The sequence below is a fragment of the Apis dorsata genome, unplaced genomic scaffold (genome assembly GCF_000469605.1).
Source record: "Apis dorsata unplaced genomic scaffold, Apis dorsata 1.3 scaffold_708, whole genome shotgun sequence".
Taxonomy (NCBI): Eukaryota; Metazoa; Arthropoda; class Insecta; order Hymenoptera; family Apidae; genus Apis; species Apis dorsata.
Genome location: NW_006263879.1, coordinates 86,306 through 104,458, shown reverse-complemented (window position 1 = coordinate 104,458; position 18,153 = coordinate 86,306). Strand labels below are relative to the sequence as shown.

The following is an 18,153-nucleotide window of genomic DNA, read 5'->3' as shown; positions in this document are numbered from 1 at the left end:
GAACCTCCCCCCTCTCCTCCCCCCCCTGCACGCTTTCTAACCTCTGCCATTTCCCATAGATCCACAGGCCAGACCACACCCACTGTATCCGAGCGACGCTTAACATTAAACGCGTTATGGTGGTTATACGCCGGGCGCGAGAGAAGCCTGGAACAAAGAGAAGATCCGACCGAGTTGAATGGAGGAACCTCCTCTTTCCTCGAGGAATCCGGTGGACAATTTTCCGGCGAGCATGGCGATATTGCTCGAACGAGGAACACTTCCGATGATATTTGGAATTGGTTTGGTATTCTTTGTATTGAACGCTATATATGTATGTATATATATATGCGAGGTATGCATATATCGATTGTACAAAAAAGTAACGTCGTAGATTTCGAAGGAAACGAAGAGTATAAAGATATAATTCTTTTCTAGTGAAATTTTCTAGTGAAATTTTCTAGTGAATAGTTTTCGAGGAAATCTAGTCGAATATTCTTGTCAAGAATTCGATTAATTCTCGTGGATAATTGGCAAGGAAAATTTGCAAATGTTACAATTCAATAATTATACGAAGCAAATACAAATATAAATATAAGAAGCTTTTTCTAGAAATCTATTAGCGCATGGAACTTTTCATCTGGTTAATATTTCCAATGGGAAGAAACATTGAAATTATAGGAAGGAAAGAAAATTTATTAAATTCGGGAAAATTCTATTCTACTACTATCGGTGGAACAAAGGACGAGAAAGGAGACGAGGTCCTTCTACGAAGGAGGAATGGTAAAACGCGGTCCGAAATAACCGTCTAATAATGCAATGCGGAACAAGTTATTCTGGGTAGCCGAGGCCCCCTCACTGGGTTAAGCCGAGTGTTTGCCCGCGTTTTGCTTTGCTTCCTTTTGCCTTAGCAGCATAGATTGGGACAGGCCATGGATCACGGCGTAAGCTCGCAGACGACGCACAGAGACACTAATCACGCGCCACACTGCGCACGCGCGCACTCGCTCGTTTCGTCGTCTCGGATTTACTGGGTGTAACAAAACGTACGTGTCGCGTGTCATCCTCTTAAGAAGATGTTTCATCTTAGATTAAAAAAAATTTAGACAGAAATCCTTTCTATCTTCGTCTATCGATCGATCGCATTTTTCGAACAGTCGTACTACTTGCTCAGTGATAATGCTACGCAATTAGCCAGCCTTCGAATATCTCGAAAAGAGCAATTTATTTCGTGCAAATCGATTTTATTTAAAAAAAAAAAAAAGAAAGATACAACACTTAATACAATACTTAAAAACTTACTTTTTAATGATAATAGTATATGCTATAATTCGAGAGTTTTATCTCTCTCAAAAAGATACGATCCCATCCACTAAAGATATAAAACTTTCCAATGATGGTGCGCGATACCCAACAGCTTTATACCTTCAATACCAAGATTATTCGTCCATGTAGATACATCTTACCACTAAGAACGTAAGCCTGTCAAATCTCCAATCGTCATCAATGCGGAAATCGCAACGAGCTCTTATAGCAAAGCCTTACGGCTCGTCCGCCATAAACGTAAAATCAACGAACAAACGAACGTGCAACAACGACCACCACGATAGCCCATCTAAGCTTTACGATAAACAATTCCCGCCGGTTCGACGCCACGGAACGGTGAAATATTAAACTCTTTCCGTGAAACTTAAATTGGTAAACAGGCGAGGAACGAAGATGGTATCTCGCGGGCGAACGCGAGGAGGATTAATTCCGCGTTTTCCTGGCCTGTTATCGAGAGAGATCGAGCCGCGGCTACGCTTCTCGTGGGCGAGCATCGCGTGCAATTCCGCGATGGCACACCGTGTATGAATCCGCGGCCTCAGCGTGTGTGGACGCGCGGGCAAAGATAGAAAGCTTTGCACACCTGCATACACCCTTGCTACACAGGGAGAAAAAAGAGGGGGAAAGAGAGAGACAAAGAAGAGCGAAGGAGGTGGATGGTCGAAGGGAAGAGGGTTTAAATGGAAAAGGAAGAGGGAGAGAGAGAGAGAGAGAATGCGTTACGTGAGCTTCTCTCGAGGAGTAAAAGCGGCAAGTGGCTTCTGCATTAGTACAAGATGATACGCTACTGAAATGTACGTTCCTACGGCGTAGAACGAATGGCAGAAATGGGATACCAGGCGTTTCTTAGATGGATACCTTGATGGATTCGCGTTTCCACCGCCGCTAATGTCCGTGGATACCTTATACGTACGCGGGAATCCGTTGGTGGCGGGCTAGCTACCGGACACTTTAGGCGGAAATCAACGAATCGGTTTAAATCCTTCGCTAATGGCAGAATAAGAAGAGAAGGTTGCCACGAACGCGCTGACTAATCGGCCTTAGGCTACGGTTTGACAAGAAACGGGCTCCAATTACGTGAACCGGAAAGCCGTCTTCAAGAATCCCACGTTCCTGGATACCGGCCCTATATATCGAAGATATATCGTCTGGATCGATATCCATTCCAGATCGTATTCGAATCTATTCCGAATTTTCGAAATGACAAACTTTTTTTTTTTTTTGCAAATTGTCATTGATGGATATCGTTTATTAATAAAGTTTAATCCACTAACTTCAAATACTTAAATGCACATATTTCTATCGAAGTATCCGAGCTGCTCGTAAAATCTGTTTTAAATCTTCTGAAGAATCATTGAGCACTATACGTGTGTAATCCACGTCTTCATCAAAGCTGGAATGCCACTCGTATGACATTCTTCAAATATTTAGATGGTTCGAGCAAGACATCAAACTCGTTCGTTAATCGACTTCTCAACCTCGTGTATCTCGTAATATTATTTACGACATTTCTTCTGCAATTCATTCAGACGGTTGTGGCCGGCCCGTCCATCCGTTGGACGGACGTTCGGTTCCGTTTCCGCGTGTTATTTACGACGACGTGTCTCGAGGCGCCACGGGTCATGAAAAAACTCCGCCCCAGCACGAAGTTGGATTGCGCGGTTGGATTGATTTTCTGAATGTACCTTTTCCTGAATCCCTTTACCGGCCGTACGTTACGTATCGTTCGGATCGTTTGGTCGTCGAGGGACGAGGAAATCGGCAGAGTCGTGCAGAGCCATGCCGGTAGAGAAACCGGCCGAGCAATAAGGAGAGACGATGATGGGACGAAGACGGATGAAGGAGGCAAGAAAGATACGACAGAAAGGGAGTAAAGGAGATGCAAGCTCTTCCGTGTTCGCGCAACCGCTTATGGCTTATACCAGGTGATCGTATATGCATGCCTCGCTGAAAGGCTGCCATGGTAACGCTGTCTCTTTTCTTACGTAACCATATTAAGGCACCTTGTGGCGACTAGGTTCGTTGAAACGTCACACACAACGATATCGGTGTAGCGTTTGTCGTCGTGGCCGATCGAGTTCGCTTATGGACAATGGGAACTGTACAATTTTCTTTTTTCATTCTCTTAATCATCCGCGTGGCGCCACGATCGCAATACTGAAAATGGCCGCGCGGTGTCTGGTCGTGTCGTGAAAGTCGTGGATTCACTTATGTTAACAATTACGTAACAAATTGTCGCGCGCACATGCGTTAATCTGCGAGATCAGCTCCTTAGTTGTAATAGTCCCGTTGAAGAGATTCGATTAAATAAACGTGGATTAGACTTGCTTTCACGTTAACCTCTTGACACTTTCACTGCACGTGTATTATGCATGACATGTTTTAAAAGTTGAATTTCTAAATGGATATATCGTAATGTAACGTCGAAAAAATTATGATGTGTTGTTTTTCAATATATAAGGAAAACGAATTTCATTTAATTATTTTTTGCAGAAGATATAATAATAAAATTGTAACATGAACGGGAAGCTTTAATTATTTTTTCTCTATTCGATATTTATATTATTCGATGTTTATTTTTGCAATATTTTGAATGAATTATCGCAAAGATGAATTAAAGTTGTTAATATCATAGATTAAACTTCAAAGTTATGTATGCAGGTATGTGTTACATTTAGATGTTATACCCATTTTGTTTAAAGCTGCTATATGCGTTAAACTTGCTGACGCATCGTAACTGCCTAACTAGTTGAACAAACTCTGAATAATTAATGTATCCTCAAGTTTTGAATGTGTTACTCTTAATGTCAAACGGGTGGAATTCTTAACACCTTAGGATTCTGTGTTTCAATACCAATTTTGATCCAACATAACATCATAGGAAATATTTTTTATTCAATTAATTTCATTAATCAAAATTTTTCATTAACAAATCAAAATCTTCTTTTGCTATAATTTTTATATTTTTGTGTTTAAAATTGATTAGTTTTAATAATTGATTAATTCTAATATTAATAGAATAATGAGATATAATATGTTTCTAAATATTTAGATATCAAATGTATACGATATCCCGAGATTAAAGTCGGTTCAAATAAAATCGGAGCACTAATCGGAATTATGATTGAATTAAAAATATTCAAAATTATATAACACGTAAGTTAAATAATAATTGATTTCTACAAAGGAATTCAGAAATTTTATTATATATTATTTTATTTTTTAAAAAATTAATTTTTAATCTTAAAACTTCATGTAGAATTTTATTTATAATTATTTCATTCAATACATATGTTTTTTTTGTATATCTTTAATTATCAAATTGGATCTGTCAAAAATAACTAATTAAATTTTTTTCAGAGTACATTTTTGGAACAACAATCTTCCAAAATACTGTTTTTCGTAACAATTAATTTTATCCACAAAGGAATCGAAAAAGAAAAAAAAAAGATTCGAACAAATGAGGAAAGATTCATTCGGTTCGATAATAATGCAACGAGTGCATTGGCCAATGACCACGTCACGACAGGTGCATGATTGACCGTTTTGTACCTCTTCTCGACGCAAGCATACCACGTATCCCAACATTTATCGTTTTCTGCATACGACGCGTTCGATCGTTACGCGAGCAGTTGCCGGCGTATTTAAGCGTTTGTCACGGAAAATGATTAATGGCTGGGGGAATGAGTCATGCGTTTCGGGGGATGTGTCGAAAGTTCTGTTGCATAATGCATGCGCTTCCATCGGTGTTATTGATTGTGATGGAATTTTCATCAACATCATTGGGAAAATTACGGTTGATAATATTGTTGTATAGAAACAAGATGATCAACAATGTGACGACTAAGCAAACGACTATTAACCAAATTTTATAGCTGCATTTTCAAAAATTAGCATTATTTGATAAATACAAAGTATTTATATATACAGTTATGAAGAAATATTTTCTCACGTATTCTATCAATATATTAAATATAGTTTTATATCTTCATTTTTTTTTTGTAAAGTAAAATGAGATTCATTACAGAAACCACCATATTATTAAATGAGCAATATTAAATTACACAATCACAAATTGGACTACTATTAAACCCACGCGAACACTAATGCACGAAATTAACAGTAGATCCCTAAGCTGCAGCCAAGCGTGGCGTAGCAAGAATACCTGATTCGAGAACTACGTGATTCGCCTGTTTGGTCTTTCGGCCATTGTGTATAACAATTTGAACAAGCACGTCTTCTCTTTTGTATTCCAAACGGTCCATAAAGCCAGCATCGATAACGCCACGCACCGAAACGCTTCTATTTATCCCAACTAGGATCGAACTATGATCGAATTATGATCACTGGAGTTTCTTCTTTCTTTTTTTTTCTTTCAATTCCTCTCTATATACCAAATAACGAAGAGAAAAATTAGATTCACGAACATCTCACGGCTCTCTATTTCAATTCTTCAAGTTACAAAAATAATCGTCGTGCCTGTTCGCGTACGAATCTATCGAAACCGGAAACAGACCAATCACAATGCTGGAAAGGAAAAACGATGTTCCAACGACGAGGAATGAGGATCATGGTACGAGGTTCCCTCCTGTTCAACCCTTTAATACATCAACGTCCGTCAAACGTGAAAAGGCGGAAGAGTTTGGCCGCTTTGGCATCCTGCGAAACCGGAGGTCCTCGACCGTCAAAGTAGACAAAGTGAACACGCGCGAAAACCGGTGATTCGCACGTCCCTCGAATGAACGAATCGCTCGAGTCCCCGTGGCTTCTTATTCCACGGTGGTCCTCGCACGGAATCCTGAGTTCAATGCCTCTTTGATGAGCGTTCCCTTCTCCTTCGGCTCCGCGGCCATCGTCGCGAACAGTCCACCTTTTCTCCCTACCCATCCGTTCCCATACGATCCATCTATCGACCGATCAAAAGCTATCGATTCGGATCGAATTCATGATCCAGTCGACGATCGAACACGGTACGCGAATTCTTATTTGCATTTTTCTTTTTTTTTTTTTTTCGTCTTCGTCTCTGTCTTCTGATCTGAATAGGAATTCGATGCATTCGGTTTAAGGCTGTTCGCCTTCTTCGTCTTTATGGTATTTTCTTTTTTCGTTAATTTTTCTTCCTGTTGATAGAGAATCACGCGTGCTCGTAGGTGAAACTGCGTCGAATAACTTCCCGTTGATAATCATCGTGAGAGAAGGTGGGGCAAATTTATGTGCGTTGGCTCGAACTGGCTGCGTGCAGGTGGAAAATCAGCGAGCCTCGACGATAGCGTGCGTTATATAACACTAAGGCTATTTTCAAGTGTCGAAGAAATTTATACGGGAACTATTTTTGTCACCAGATGGGAATTGGCGATCGTTGATGACTGAATTCTGTTCCTTTTTTTTCCTATTTAAATGTTATTTATTTATGAATAATTATTAGGAAGTAAAATTTATGAGATTCAGGGAAGAAATTGTGTAATCGATATATTATATTTTATATTTATCATTTAGAAAATTTTTTCAATTTCTACTTTATCCGATTTTATTATAACAAGTGTGAAATATTTATATGAAACGAATTTATGAGATATTTGAAGAAAACGAAATGATCATTCTAATTGAGAATTTATTTGACGAATTTATTTATTCTGAACTTGTCAGAACGTTAATTGATCAGAAAACTCATCCACTGTAACGAAAATTTTAATCACAGCTACATATATAACATCTATATTTTAATTGCTTCTTTTACATTACAAATAATATTAAAGATACATAAGCAGCTCATAAAAGTGCAATCTACATATAACATTGAAAGCTACCAACCGAATCTTATTTAACAATACGTTAAAGAATCATGAAATTATAAAATACATAAATTATATTTCCATAATATAATTAATCTCAGTTCACAGATGTTACAATAAATTTACAAATATATTTTCTGTTGAAAAGTTGTTCATTATAAAACACGATGGAAAACATCAAAAGCGTTTAATTGTGACGAAAGAAATAAGAGATTAATATTAATCGAACGTTAAGCGAAAAATAATTGCCAGTAAATCTTCCTCAATGACGACTTAATTCAAACGGACTTTCTCTTTCGCTTGTGATCTTCGACGTGTACAACTTTAACCTGTAACATCCTGCAGATAACAATCGAGATAGAAAGAGAGGGAAAGAGAATGAATTTATGCAAAGGTGTGTTCAAGTGGGTGGAAAATCAGAGCCGGTGGGTGGTACAAATAATTCATGTTTGTTGGTAGGGAACAAGAGGAACCTTTAATTTTTTCAAAGAATCAAACGTGAGAATTAGCTGATAAAAACGCGATTTATATTTACGAATAAAAGTTTTCATATACAATCTAGAAATTTGTTATAATTTTCAACTTAAAAAATGCGTATTATATAACTAAAATTTTTATCTTTCACGATATGAATTAAATAAATCTAACATTAATTTAAATTTATTTTAGATGTAAAGATATAATATATTGAAAATATTGTTTTAAAATTACATATTACAAATCATAATGTTTTTTATTAATAAAAATGCTAATTATTGTTATTTATAACTTATATAGGACAAAGAAAAACAGAATTGAAAATGTTGCAGTAAGATTCATTCTAAATATATCAATATCTGTCGACGATTCTTTCATCTTTCTGTTATTTTAAGCACTTAAGACGTTTCAGTTAATCTACCTTGTTTTTTTTTTTCTTATTTTCACGAATATGTGCTTTCCTGTGAATTGCTGCAATTGTATACATTCCAGTGTGGTTCATCATTCATCATAGTGACGGGAGATTTTCAGAGATTAGAGAAATGCAATTATCACCGTATTACTTTATCACTGAATAAATCATGTGAAAAAATTCTATTAATTTCCCATTTAGAATTCTATCATAATCTAAGATTTCTTTAGTCTCTTAATATAGTAATTTACTCATCATCAAGTCCATATTTTGAAACATTACCTTATTTTGAAACATTAAATTATTTGCTATTATTTGTTCGAAGAATAATATCTTTTGTTAATTTCTTTCAATTGTAAATCGTAATAATCAAAAATATTATGTTAATATAAAGAAATATAATTAATCTAAAGCTATAATTAATTATAGATCTGAAATAATATATGTGTATATATATTATAAATATACAATTATATTAAATCAATAAATTTTGAAATAGACTACAATAGATACAATAGACTAAAATAATTTTCATTAATAAATACAGAAATAAAATACGAATTAAATTCTTTTGTGTAAAATTTTAATTGAATTAGCAAAAATAATATTCTGAACATTATATCCCAGATTAAAAAAAATCGATGCGTCTAAGATCGTATCAAACGTAAAAACGCACGTGAATTTATAGTGAAAATACATCGATCCAACGATTTACCACTACGATCTCGCCACGGATTACGACGTCCTCACCGCCGACGTCTCGCAACCCCTCGTTTACTCGCGTTCCATTTCACGAAGGCTCAAAACACCGCCACGAACAGCTGTTTGAAGCTTAAAGGCAAGGTCGCAGCCTTACGTCTGCGTACGCAATGCCGCTCGTTTCAACACGTCGCTGAATGCGTGGTTGTGTGCGCGTGCGTGCGTGCGTGTGCCCGCGCATTCAAGTACACTCACGTGCAAACACGAGTACGTGACACGTCACGAGTGCAGTGTACTCTATGATAGTATACATACTCAATTTTTGTCATATATATAAAAGAATGTTATATTAAAAAACTAAGAAGAGACATATAATATATAGTTTGATTTACAATAAGTTGTTCAAGAGTAATAATATAATACGATATTTCTAATATATATATGAACATGTATAAATGTGTTAATTTGATTGTAAGAAGAATTTTTAATATTTTTAATTAAATAAGAAAGGTTTACGTTCTTTTCTTCTTCAAAAAGGAAATACAAATTGTTTCGCGTGTATATAAAACTGACGTTTGTATTGTTCGACCCACGTGTGCGCGCGCACATACGCGCCACGTACATACGCTCATGCGCTGTGGAGCTGGATTGTGCGTGCATGGACGCGTTTTACAATCGCAGGGAGAGCCACTGTCGTTCCACCGCACATAACTATAGTTATGCAATCCACCAACTTGTATTCATGGTCAAGGCCTGCGTCCTTACCGCTAGATACGTATACTTACATGCACACATCGACGGCCGTGCAAGGAGTTTACGTATGCAGAAAAGAGGGGCGAGGTTGCCAGCGAAAAAATAAGGACTGAACATTATCGAATTCATACGAGAACGACGAATAAAATTGAACGAAGCCAATAGGTCGGTATACGAAACCGGATTGTCCAGAAACATTAATGGAATGAACGTTCGGATTAAAAAAATGTGATTCCGTTTGCTCGTTTCAGAAAAAAAAATATGAGTTTCGTTACTTTACTTGTTTTTGCTTAATCTTTCGTTCGTACTGATAAACAAACATATAATTTTGCCGATGTCGGGAATGAAATTTGCATAAATGCGAAAATTACACGAAAACGAGTTCTTTCCTCTAAATGAAAAAATAAAGATTACTTGCTTAATGTGATTATATCATCTTTTTCCTCCATATATAAAAACAACAAGCATCATTTTAATAAGTTGTTTGTTTCGAGTAGAAAGTATATAGAGCGAAACGCAATGATGACGCTTTGCTAACAAAGCATTCACCGACGAACGATATACCGAATAACTAAAAGCATAATCAATGGAAACATACAATTGCCAAACGTGAAAGAAAAGGATGCGCAGAGGAAACATTCTTTTATCTTTTCACTCGACAGTCGACGAATGAACATGTATATGATTATGTTAGTGTGCACAGCAAACGCGCTGCGTAAAGGTAATAGTAATGTATGAAGAAAACGATAATAATACAGAAATACAGCAATGATTTGATATAACTGAGTTACAGGAAGTGAATATTATTAACATTTGCTTATGGTGGACCTATCCGCGAAACATTTATCTTCCTCGTTTCTCATATATTCGTTGAATGTATGTTCACGTGTACTTCGATATTTGTAGAGGGAAGTATGTACTTCAAGTCGAATATGTACGTACTTATCTACGCACCTGTATATACTGCACGCGACAATGTGCGTAAGTACGTGCAAAAAACAAGTGTACAACAGGCAGAATTACAGCAGGTCAGCAAGAAAGGAAATAATCACTCTTCATGTGTGTTTAACGCGTTGACGGACGCATATGTGTGATGGTATACGTAATATGTGTGATGTAACTTACACAGTGCTTGAAATGCGCGTGCGATTAAGGCGCGCTTATTTGTGCCCTGAACGAGTTTTGATGCAACGAAATCACTTCGCGGTAACTACGGTCGCGCCTTTTATCTCATGAATAATGATCCCATTGGAGGAAGAATCGCTATGCTCATGAGAATTCTACACAAATAGATAGTTCTATCGCGTTTAAATATTATTATTTTGATGTAAAATATAATAGAAAAAGAATTTAATGAAAAAATGAAATACAATTTAGCTTGTGAAAGTGACATTAAAAATCGAATTATAATATAATGAATATTTTTTGAAATTTCAAAATATTTTTATTATGATATTTTAATTTATTATTTTTTAAATATAACAATATTTATAAAGAAAATTTTTTATATAATTGGATAATATAAATTTCGAATATCAAAGAATTCGCATTAATCAAGAGTGCGACTCTTGCACCAGGAAGTCAGAATGTACAAGTTCGATCAGATACATTTAAAATGACCAATCTTAATCAATTTCCCTTAATTTTACCGTTGCATGACCACTCGTACTATACATATAGTGGACAGTTCAATGGCGTTGCACTTACCAACGCCAACTCGAATCTCTCTCTCTCTCCTCTTAAAGGAATCTCTCCTATTTATACCGTCGTGTTATTAGCATTGCCATTAGCCAAGTCTCCCTTTCTTGTAACAAAACCTATCTATAAATAAGTATCTTTTTATAAATTACCGATTAACATGTTATTTAATTATTGATCAAGTTATGAAAATTTATTGAAAATTAATAATCAATTTACCCTTGAAATTATACAATTTTTTTTCCCGTTGAACTGAAATAACAATTACTCTAAACTTTAACTTTACATAATTTCCTTTCTGAAATATCAGTGATATACTAAATCTAATCTTCAAAGTATTTTTGTAAAGAATATTTTGCAAGAGTACTAATTGACAATCTCAAGAACGAATCTTCCAAGTTAATTTACTCGAAAAACAATATTCCAGAATTCACTTTGTATTGTCAAGAAGATTGCGCGCAGCGGCAATACTAAACAAAGCAACGAATAGCAAATGGATTGCCGGTTTCCGGGCTGACGACTTGCAAGCGAGTCGAGTCGGTTGCAATAAGATTGCTGCATAACGTAATATCGAAAGAACGAATAAAATTTTCATTTCAATTTCAAATCGTGAATCTGTCTATTCAACTATTATTACCGCACGTGTTATCTTGTTAAAAATGTGTTAAAAATGTTACATAGCTAAAATATTCAATCGATTTACGTCATAAGGAAAAAGAGACAAAGAAAAAGAAAGAAAAAGGAATGGGAAATAAGCGATTCAAGCATATCGTGGTTAGGGTCGATGCATGCACTCTACACTAGTTGTTTCTGACCATTGCTGCACGTGTACCAATCTTTGGGTTCACCGCGTATTCTATATGCCATGATTTCATTTTATTCGACGCATATATACAATGAAAAAAAAAGGAAAAGAAAAGGTGCGATGGAAACGCGACTCGATCGCGTTGTGCATTGCACACCCGTGCTACACACGCGCGGACTCGCATGCGCGCGCACGTATACATTGACGCACGCGCACACTGGTAGTATCACTTCACTGATGATATACCCTACCGAGAGTTCATTGCTCTTGAGGTGCAACGGAGAACGACGAAGATTCGCTCGAGAATGTTGAAGAGAGAAAAAGCAACATAGAGGGAGACACAAACTAGCATTGGCGCAATGGAGAGAGAGACAAAAACGAAGACGCACGGAAGACGAAAGGGAATGAGCGAGAGACCGAAGAAAATACTGTCAAGAAGCTCTGAAAAGTCAAAAGAAGAAAACGAAAAAGAGAGAGAGAGAAAGAGACAGATCGAGAAGTATTTACCACACGCTTCGATGACTTTTAATAATCCACACGCGATTCCCAGCGCGCCACTCCGAGTCAAGACAACCACTCTCGATGCCTTCGTTTTCTCTGGTTGCACGCACATGTTGTTCGAGAGAAATGGCAAGGCCGGTAGGAAGCGATTGGGTTAAATGTTCGTTCAATGAATATCCGACGGGGAGTATCGCTTTCGTATTTAACCTAACAACATGTTACGCCTTATATCTGTAGCCGATCATGCTGCATGTGCTCGCGAGACATCTACAGAAATCGTGACTGCATACGAACTGCCTCAAGAACATTTCCCTTGCCTGACCGATGATAGTAATCATCGCTAATCAGGAGCCAACTCTTGGACCTTAGGGAGCCAAGTGCTCAGTATGAAACAATTAAGATCGTGTGTCGGATGATCGCATATAATTTCAGTAAATTGTTTCTCAAGTTTCGTCGACGACAGTACTGCCTGCAACATCGAGATCAATTCATTTCTAAGGCACGATTCACTTTGAAAGTAACGAATTATCATAAGAATTGATAAATCAAGATCACAATGTCTCGATTAAAAAATTGGAAAATATTGGACATGATCGTCGAACGTACCAACTCGAGCTTGTACCGGACACGTACCGGGTGCAATGTACCTGGATGAGTCACACGGTAACAGCGCACACATTCGCGTACGCACATGCGTCTCCACGGGCGATTCGCGCTCGTGTGCGCGCGCATCTTTTGTCCTTCTCTCTCGCTTTAGGTCGCGGTCGGTGATACTCGTTGCTTGCCGCGCGCCAGAAAGAAACGAAGAAACGCTGTAACTCGCGCGCGATACGCGCCACGCAACGAAGACAGAGAACAGAGCAACGAGCAAGATGGAAAATAAAAATCCAATCATTTCGACCGGTTTTGCATCGTGCCGACGAGGATAATGGAATACCGCGTCACTTTTTGCCGGTGCACAGAATATTTTCTCGCGTTAATATCCGCGCATTCTACCCCTACTCCTTACTTCGTATGCGCCAGGTACGTATCTAACCATAGTATTACATGCTGTACACCAAACGTGACTGGCGCCAATGAGGTTAAACGATTTTCAAGTTTTGCGGAAGCGTTAATTTCTATCTTTCTTTCTTCTTCTTCATATGATTGTCAACTTCTTATAAATTAATCTTTTTTATACATATACATATTGCGAAATTTAAAATGTAAATTAATTATAATTACAAATAATTATAATTAAAATTCATAAAATTCATGATTAGTTATATATTTTTTTCGAAAAAGATTATATAATATAATATATTATATATATATATATTATATATTAATTTTTTTTTAAAAATAAAACTTCATTAGATTCATCAACCACTTTTAACTCTAAAAAGTTACTACCTGTTTAACAGGTTGTCTTTTTCTTTCTATATCGCATTAAAATATTTCTTCTAAACTTAAACAGATGAAAATTAAAAGTTTCAACGCTAAAATTTATTCTCTTATTTCCGACCAAATATAATTATAAATAATTAATATCGCAGTGGAACAAGCCTAATCATGGATTTTAATGCAATTAACCAGTAGTTACGAATAGAATAGAAATTTTAAAGACACGCGTTATATAAACGTGTGAAACTGCACAAGTGTCAAACGTATCTGGTAGCCATGAGGCTTCGGGGCAAGGAAATGATGCTATAAATCCCTCGAATGCGGATAGAAAGTTAAATTTATCCGAGTAGGACAAATTGATCTTGCGGGAATTATTTTTAAGCGTATTATAGATTAATTGCAAATAATTTCAGAATTGTTGATCCGACTTTTTTTTTACCGTTATTTTCATGTGCGATCATAAAAATGCAACGTCACGATAATATAATCCACCACGAAACAATATACGTCACGTATTCTTTAATGATAATTTTAGCACGATTCTATCTCTTTTCTCACAGAAGAAACTGGATTATCAAAGCACAGGGGACGGTTACACACACGCGTGCAAAAAATCCGGAAACGTATCGAAAAGGTGAACGCCATACGAAGACAAGAAACGAGTATCTGGTGAATATAATACATGAATATTAATAAAGCACGTTGACTCGACACACGATTCTGACTTGCTTATATTACACTCGGAAGTAACCGGCAATTATTCAAAACCAATGACCACGTTGGGAGAATCTTTTGAACGACCAACCATTTATATGAAGGAATTCAAATGTTTTGTACGATCGATAATGAGAATTGTAAATTTTTTTTTCTAGTCAAACAGTTTTCTTATGAAAATTTTGTCCTCTCTTTAACAATTTTTATTAAACAGAATATTCTCCTCTTAAAGATACATACTTTATTTAAAAAAAAAAAAACATTGCGACTTTTTAAACTTGGATTTTATTACATATACGAAGATTTTACTTTAAAAATTATTAAATTAAATTTTAAATAGATATAAGAATATTTAATACTTATATATGTATATATTTCTTTTTTCAGAAAATATCAAAATTCAAGATCGATCTCAAACAAAATTCATCCATCACGTCTCAATTCAAGGTTTTCATCTACGATAACGGTTAATCAGCACGAGCTGGATCTATTCAAATTTCGCCATACACGAGAAGAAAATAGTTGAAAGTTTCGAGTGGCACGATCAATCATTCTCAAATGCAAAATTACTAACAAAGGGGCGCTATCGATCCTCACCACGGCACGAATTAATCAAATAATTCGAGGCGAGCGACGGAGCGGCGAGGGAAAAGGGGAAGGAACGAGAAGGAAGGCGGTCAGAGAAGAACATCGAGAGACTTTTAAAACGGGGTTGCGTAATCCTTTGGATTTAGTTTACTTTCGTCGGTGTCGATGCCACGCACGTAGCGTGACCGTGGCACTGAACCAGCGGCACGAACTTTCTCGTGGCCTTCGTTCCAGGAAGACGATTTACGTGACATGAGCAGGACGCCAATGACTGCGAACGGTCATCGACGGGGGCCGAGCAACGCCTCTCCATCAGAGATAGCCGTGAATACAGCTCCTCGATTTCGAATTGATTATCGCCGTGTAGCCCAAGGGAATCGAGTCCTAGTGAAATGAATTTTTTAAAAACACGGTGACGCAATCTTACGTAATGGTACAAGAATAGAAAAGCTAATATAGAAGCTAAGAGCAAACTATTACTTTTTCCTCGTGCAAAATATATACATATATATATATATATTTTTTTAATCTTATAATCTTTTCCTGATTGTTTTTCATTTTAGAACAAATGATACATGTAAAGGTTTTTCGATAAAAAAAGGATTATTATATTGGTGCTATTAATTCATTAAGAAATTGATAAGTGGTATTTTCTAATTTTTGGAGTAGTTTCGAATTTGTATAAATTCTTTGTAAAAAGGATAATATTAACAAACTTTTATTATTTGAAAAAAATATTAAATTATCAAAAATGGAGTCAATAATATTTTTTTTTCCAATGAAATTGAATAATATTTACATTTCACGAATAATGTTAAAAATTATTGCCCACTATATCTGTATACAGTGTTCTGTATCAAAGTGGCAGATAATAGATTCAATTTATGAATCGATAAGGAGTCGTATATACGTATTTCACATCATTATTCTCTTAACCCTTTCATTTCTCTTAAGTCAATTTCACAATTATATTACATCGCCATGATGGATAGGCACCCACATATAAAATAACATACACCGAAGAGAAAAAAACTTTCCTGCCTCATAATTCACCATCGATCAATAAAACTCAATCATTCCGCCGACAAATAAACAAGCGGAAAAATAGATCTATCAAAACGAGCAAACATTTAATATCGCCCATCCCATCCACCATTCCATCTCTCTCTCTCTCTCTCTCTCAATTCCTCGTTTTTTGACTTCCACTAAAACTCGAAAACTTTCTCTCTGCCTCCGTCCAGAAGATAAAGACGATTTAAAAAGAGGAGGATCGCGGGATGATTAATTCTCGGGAGAAGTTCGTTTTGTTGGAAAGAGCGTGGCCAAAGTTTCTTGCAAAAGTTTCGAAAGAAGGGGAGGAGGAGGAAAGGGGAGAAAAGAAGGAGCAGTCGAGTCGCGCTAAAGGTAAACCGTGCTTTTACGGGAGGATTCCCTTGGAACCACGGATGACAGGTCGAGAAATATTCACAAGCTTGTTCTCAGGGGAGGAGGGGAGGGGAGAGGGGAGACGAGAACGCGTTATCGACACGAGATGTGACACGAGAAACTTGAGGGGGAAAAGGAAATTTTTCGCATCCGAGCGTTAACGCGAGCCTCCATCTCAGGGGATAGTCCCGAATAGAATCAGACAAGGCAGGCCTTGACCGTTCCCGAGTTTGAAATTCAAAGTTGGATTTTCGGGAATCGTCGAATCTCTCTGATCGGCGGACCTTTTAGACGAATGTATAATTTAAACGGGCGGCCTCCACGCTTTTCGACGCTTCTCATGGTCAATGGAAAAGTGGTTGCCTAGCCTGTCAAGTATACGATGGTTCTAGAAAATTTCGTTTCTCGAGAGTTTTTAACGAGAGTGTTAAATCGATTTTTTTGGTATAAAAATATGTAATGAATCGTCTGGTAGATAATACACTAAAAATTGCAATGGTTATAGAAAATTTGGAAAACATTTACAGAGAATTTTAGAATTTTAGACTAATGATGATTTTAGATGATGTTTAATAAAAATTGCAATGTTACCTAGAAATTCTAGAAAATTTATGAAAATATTGCCCTCTGAAAAATATTACCAATTAGATTAATGATTTTATTTATTTTTAAAAAAGAAAAGTTTATTTAGTAACGATCGAAACGATGCGTTCTTAATAAATTCTTTGCTTGCTTTAAATTTAAACTTTTGATTTTTATTCCAACAAGGAAGACGTCTCAACTTTTGATCGCCGATACGAGGATAGAAACGGATAACTCGTATTATTCTTTCGAAATGTCACGTCATAAACGTGTAATCTCGGATGACGCGCAAGAAATTTGAATCTCTTGCAGAAGATCCAAAGAAACGTATTGTCCCCTGCAAATGTTTTATATACCCTTCGGAACCAGTTCTTTCAATTTAACCACCCTAACCATCCTTTCCTTTCTAACCCGCATCAGAACAACCTCTAAAACAATTTTCATTATCCTTTTAATCATTTGATCCTATATAAACTCCCTCTTATTTTTCGATTACATCAAGAATATCAAAAATAAAAACAATTTTCACCCCTATAATTTAACAATTGCCAGATTAAGACTAAGATTCAAATAACAATTAATCTAAATTAAATTTTATCTATCGATCCACACGCCTCTCCATAACGCCTCAAATAATCGAATTTCAATGCGAGTAATTCAAACATCTGTTCCAACTTTCTCTTCAATCCCCCCCTCCTCATCATCGAGACGTTGATCGATACGATTTTCACATTTTCCCAGCGAAGAGATGGCGAAAGGGCAACGGATCTACGTTGCGCAGCGGAGAGACCTCCGAAGAAGAAGAACAAGAAGAAGAACAAGAAAATATATATATATATATATGAACCGTTGGTTCACGAGTGAAATGTCAGCCCTCCATTCTCTTTGTAAATAGGGGAGGAGGGGTTGGGGGTAGTAGAGTTCGATTCACGAGTAAGAAACCAGTTTTCGATCCGATATTTCCTCCGAACAATGGGGGGAACGTTGGAAGAAAACTCAATTGAAAGAGAAATCGGTAG

At 36.6% G+C, this 18,153-nt stretch overlaps 1 protein-coding gene and 1 long non-coding RNA gene across 2 annotated transcripts in view; one reads left to right on the top strand and one right to left on the bottom strand.

The window, feature by feature from the left end:
- Positions 1-10,865: 10,865 nt before the first annotated feature.
- Positions 10,866-18,153, bottom strand: part of LOC116184840 — an 8,905-nt gene continuing 1,617 nt past the window's right edge. The window contains exon 2 of the mRNA XM_006622526.2: positions 10,866-11,259. Within this exon, the coding sequence (XP_006622589.1) occupies positions 11,225-11,259 (35 nt within the window). The 3' untranslated portion in view covers positions 10,866-11,224. The remainder of the gene's footprint in view (positions 11,260-18,153) is intronic.
- LOC116186453 lies at positions 13,969-17,952 on the top strand. The gene is made up of 2 exons (XR_004151450.1): positions 13,969-14,494; positions 17,876-17,952. It is a non-coding gene; the product is annotated as an uncharacterized LOC116186453 (long non-coding RNA).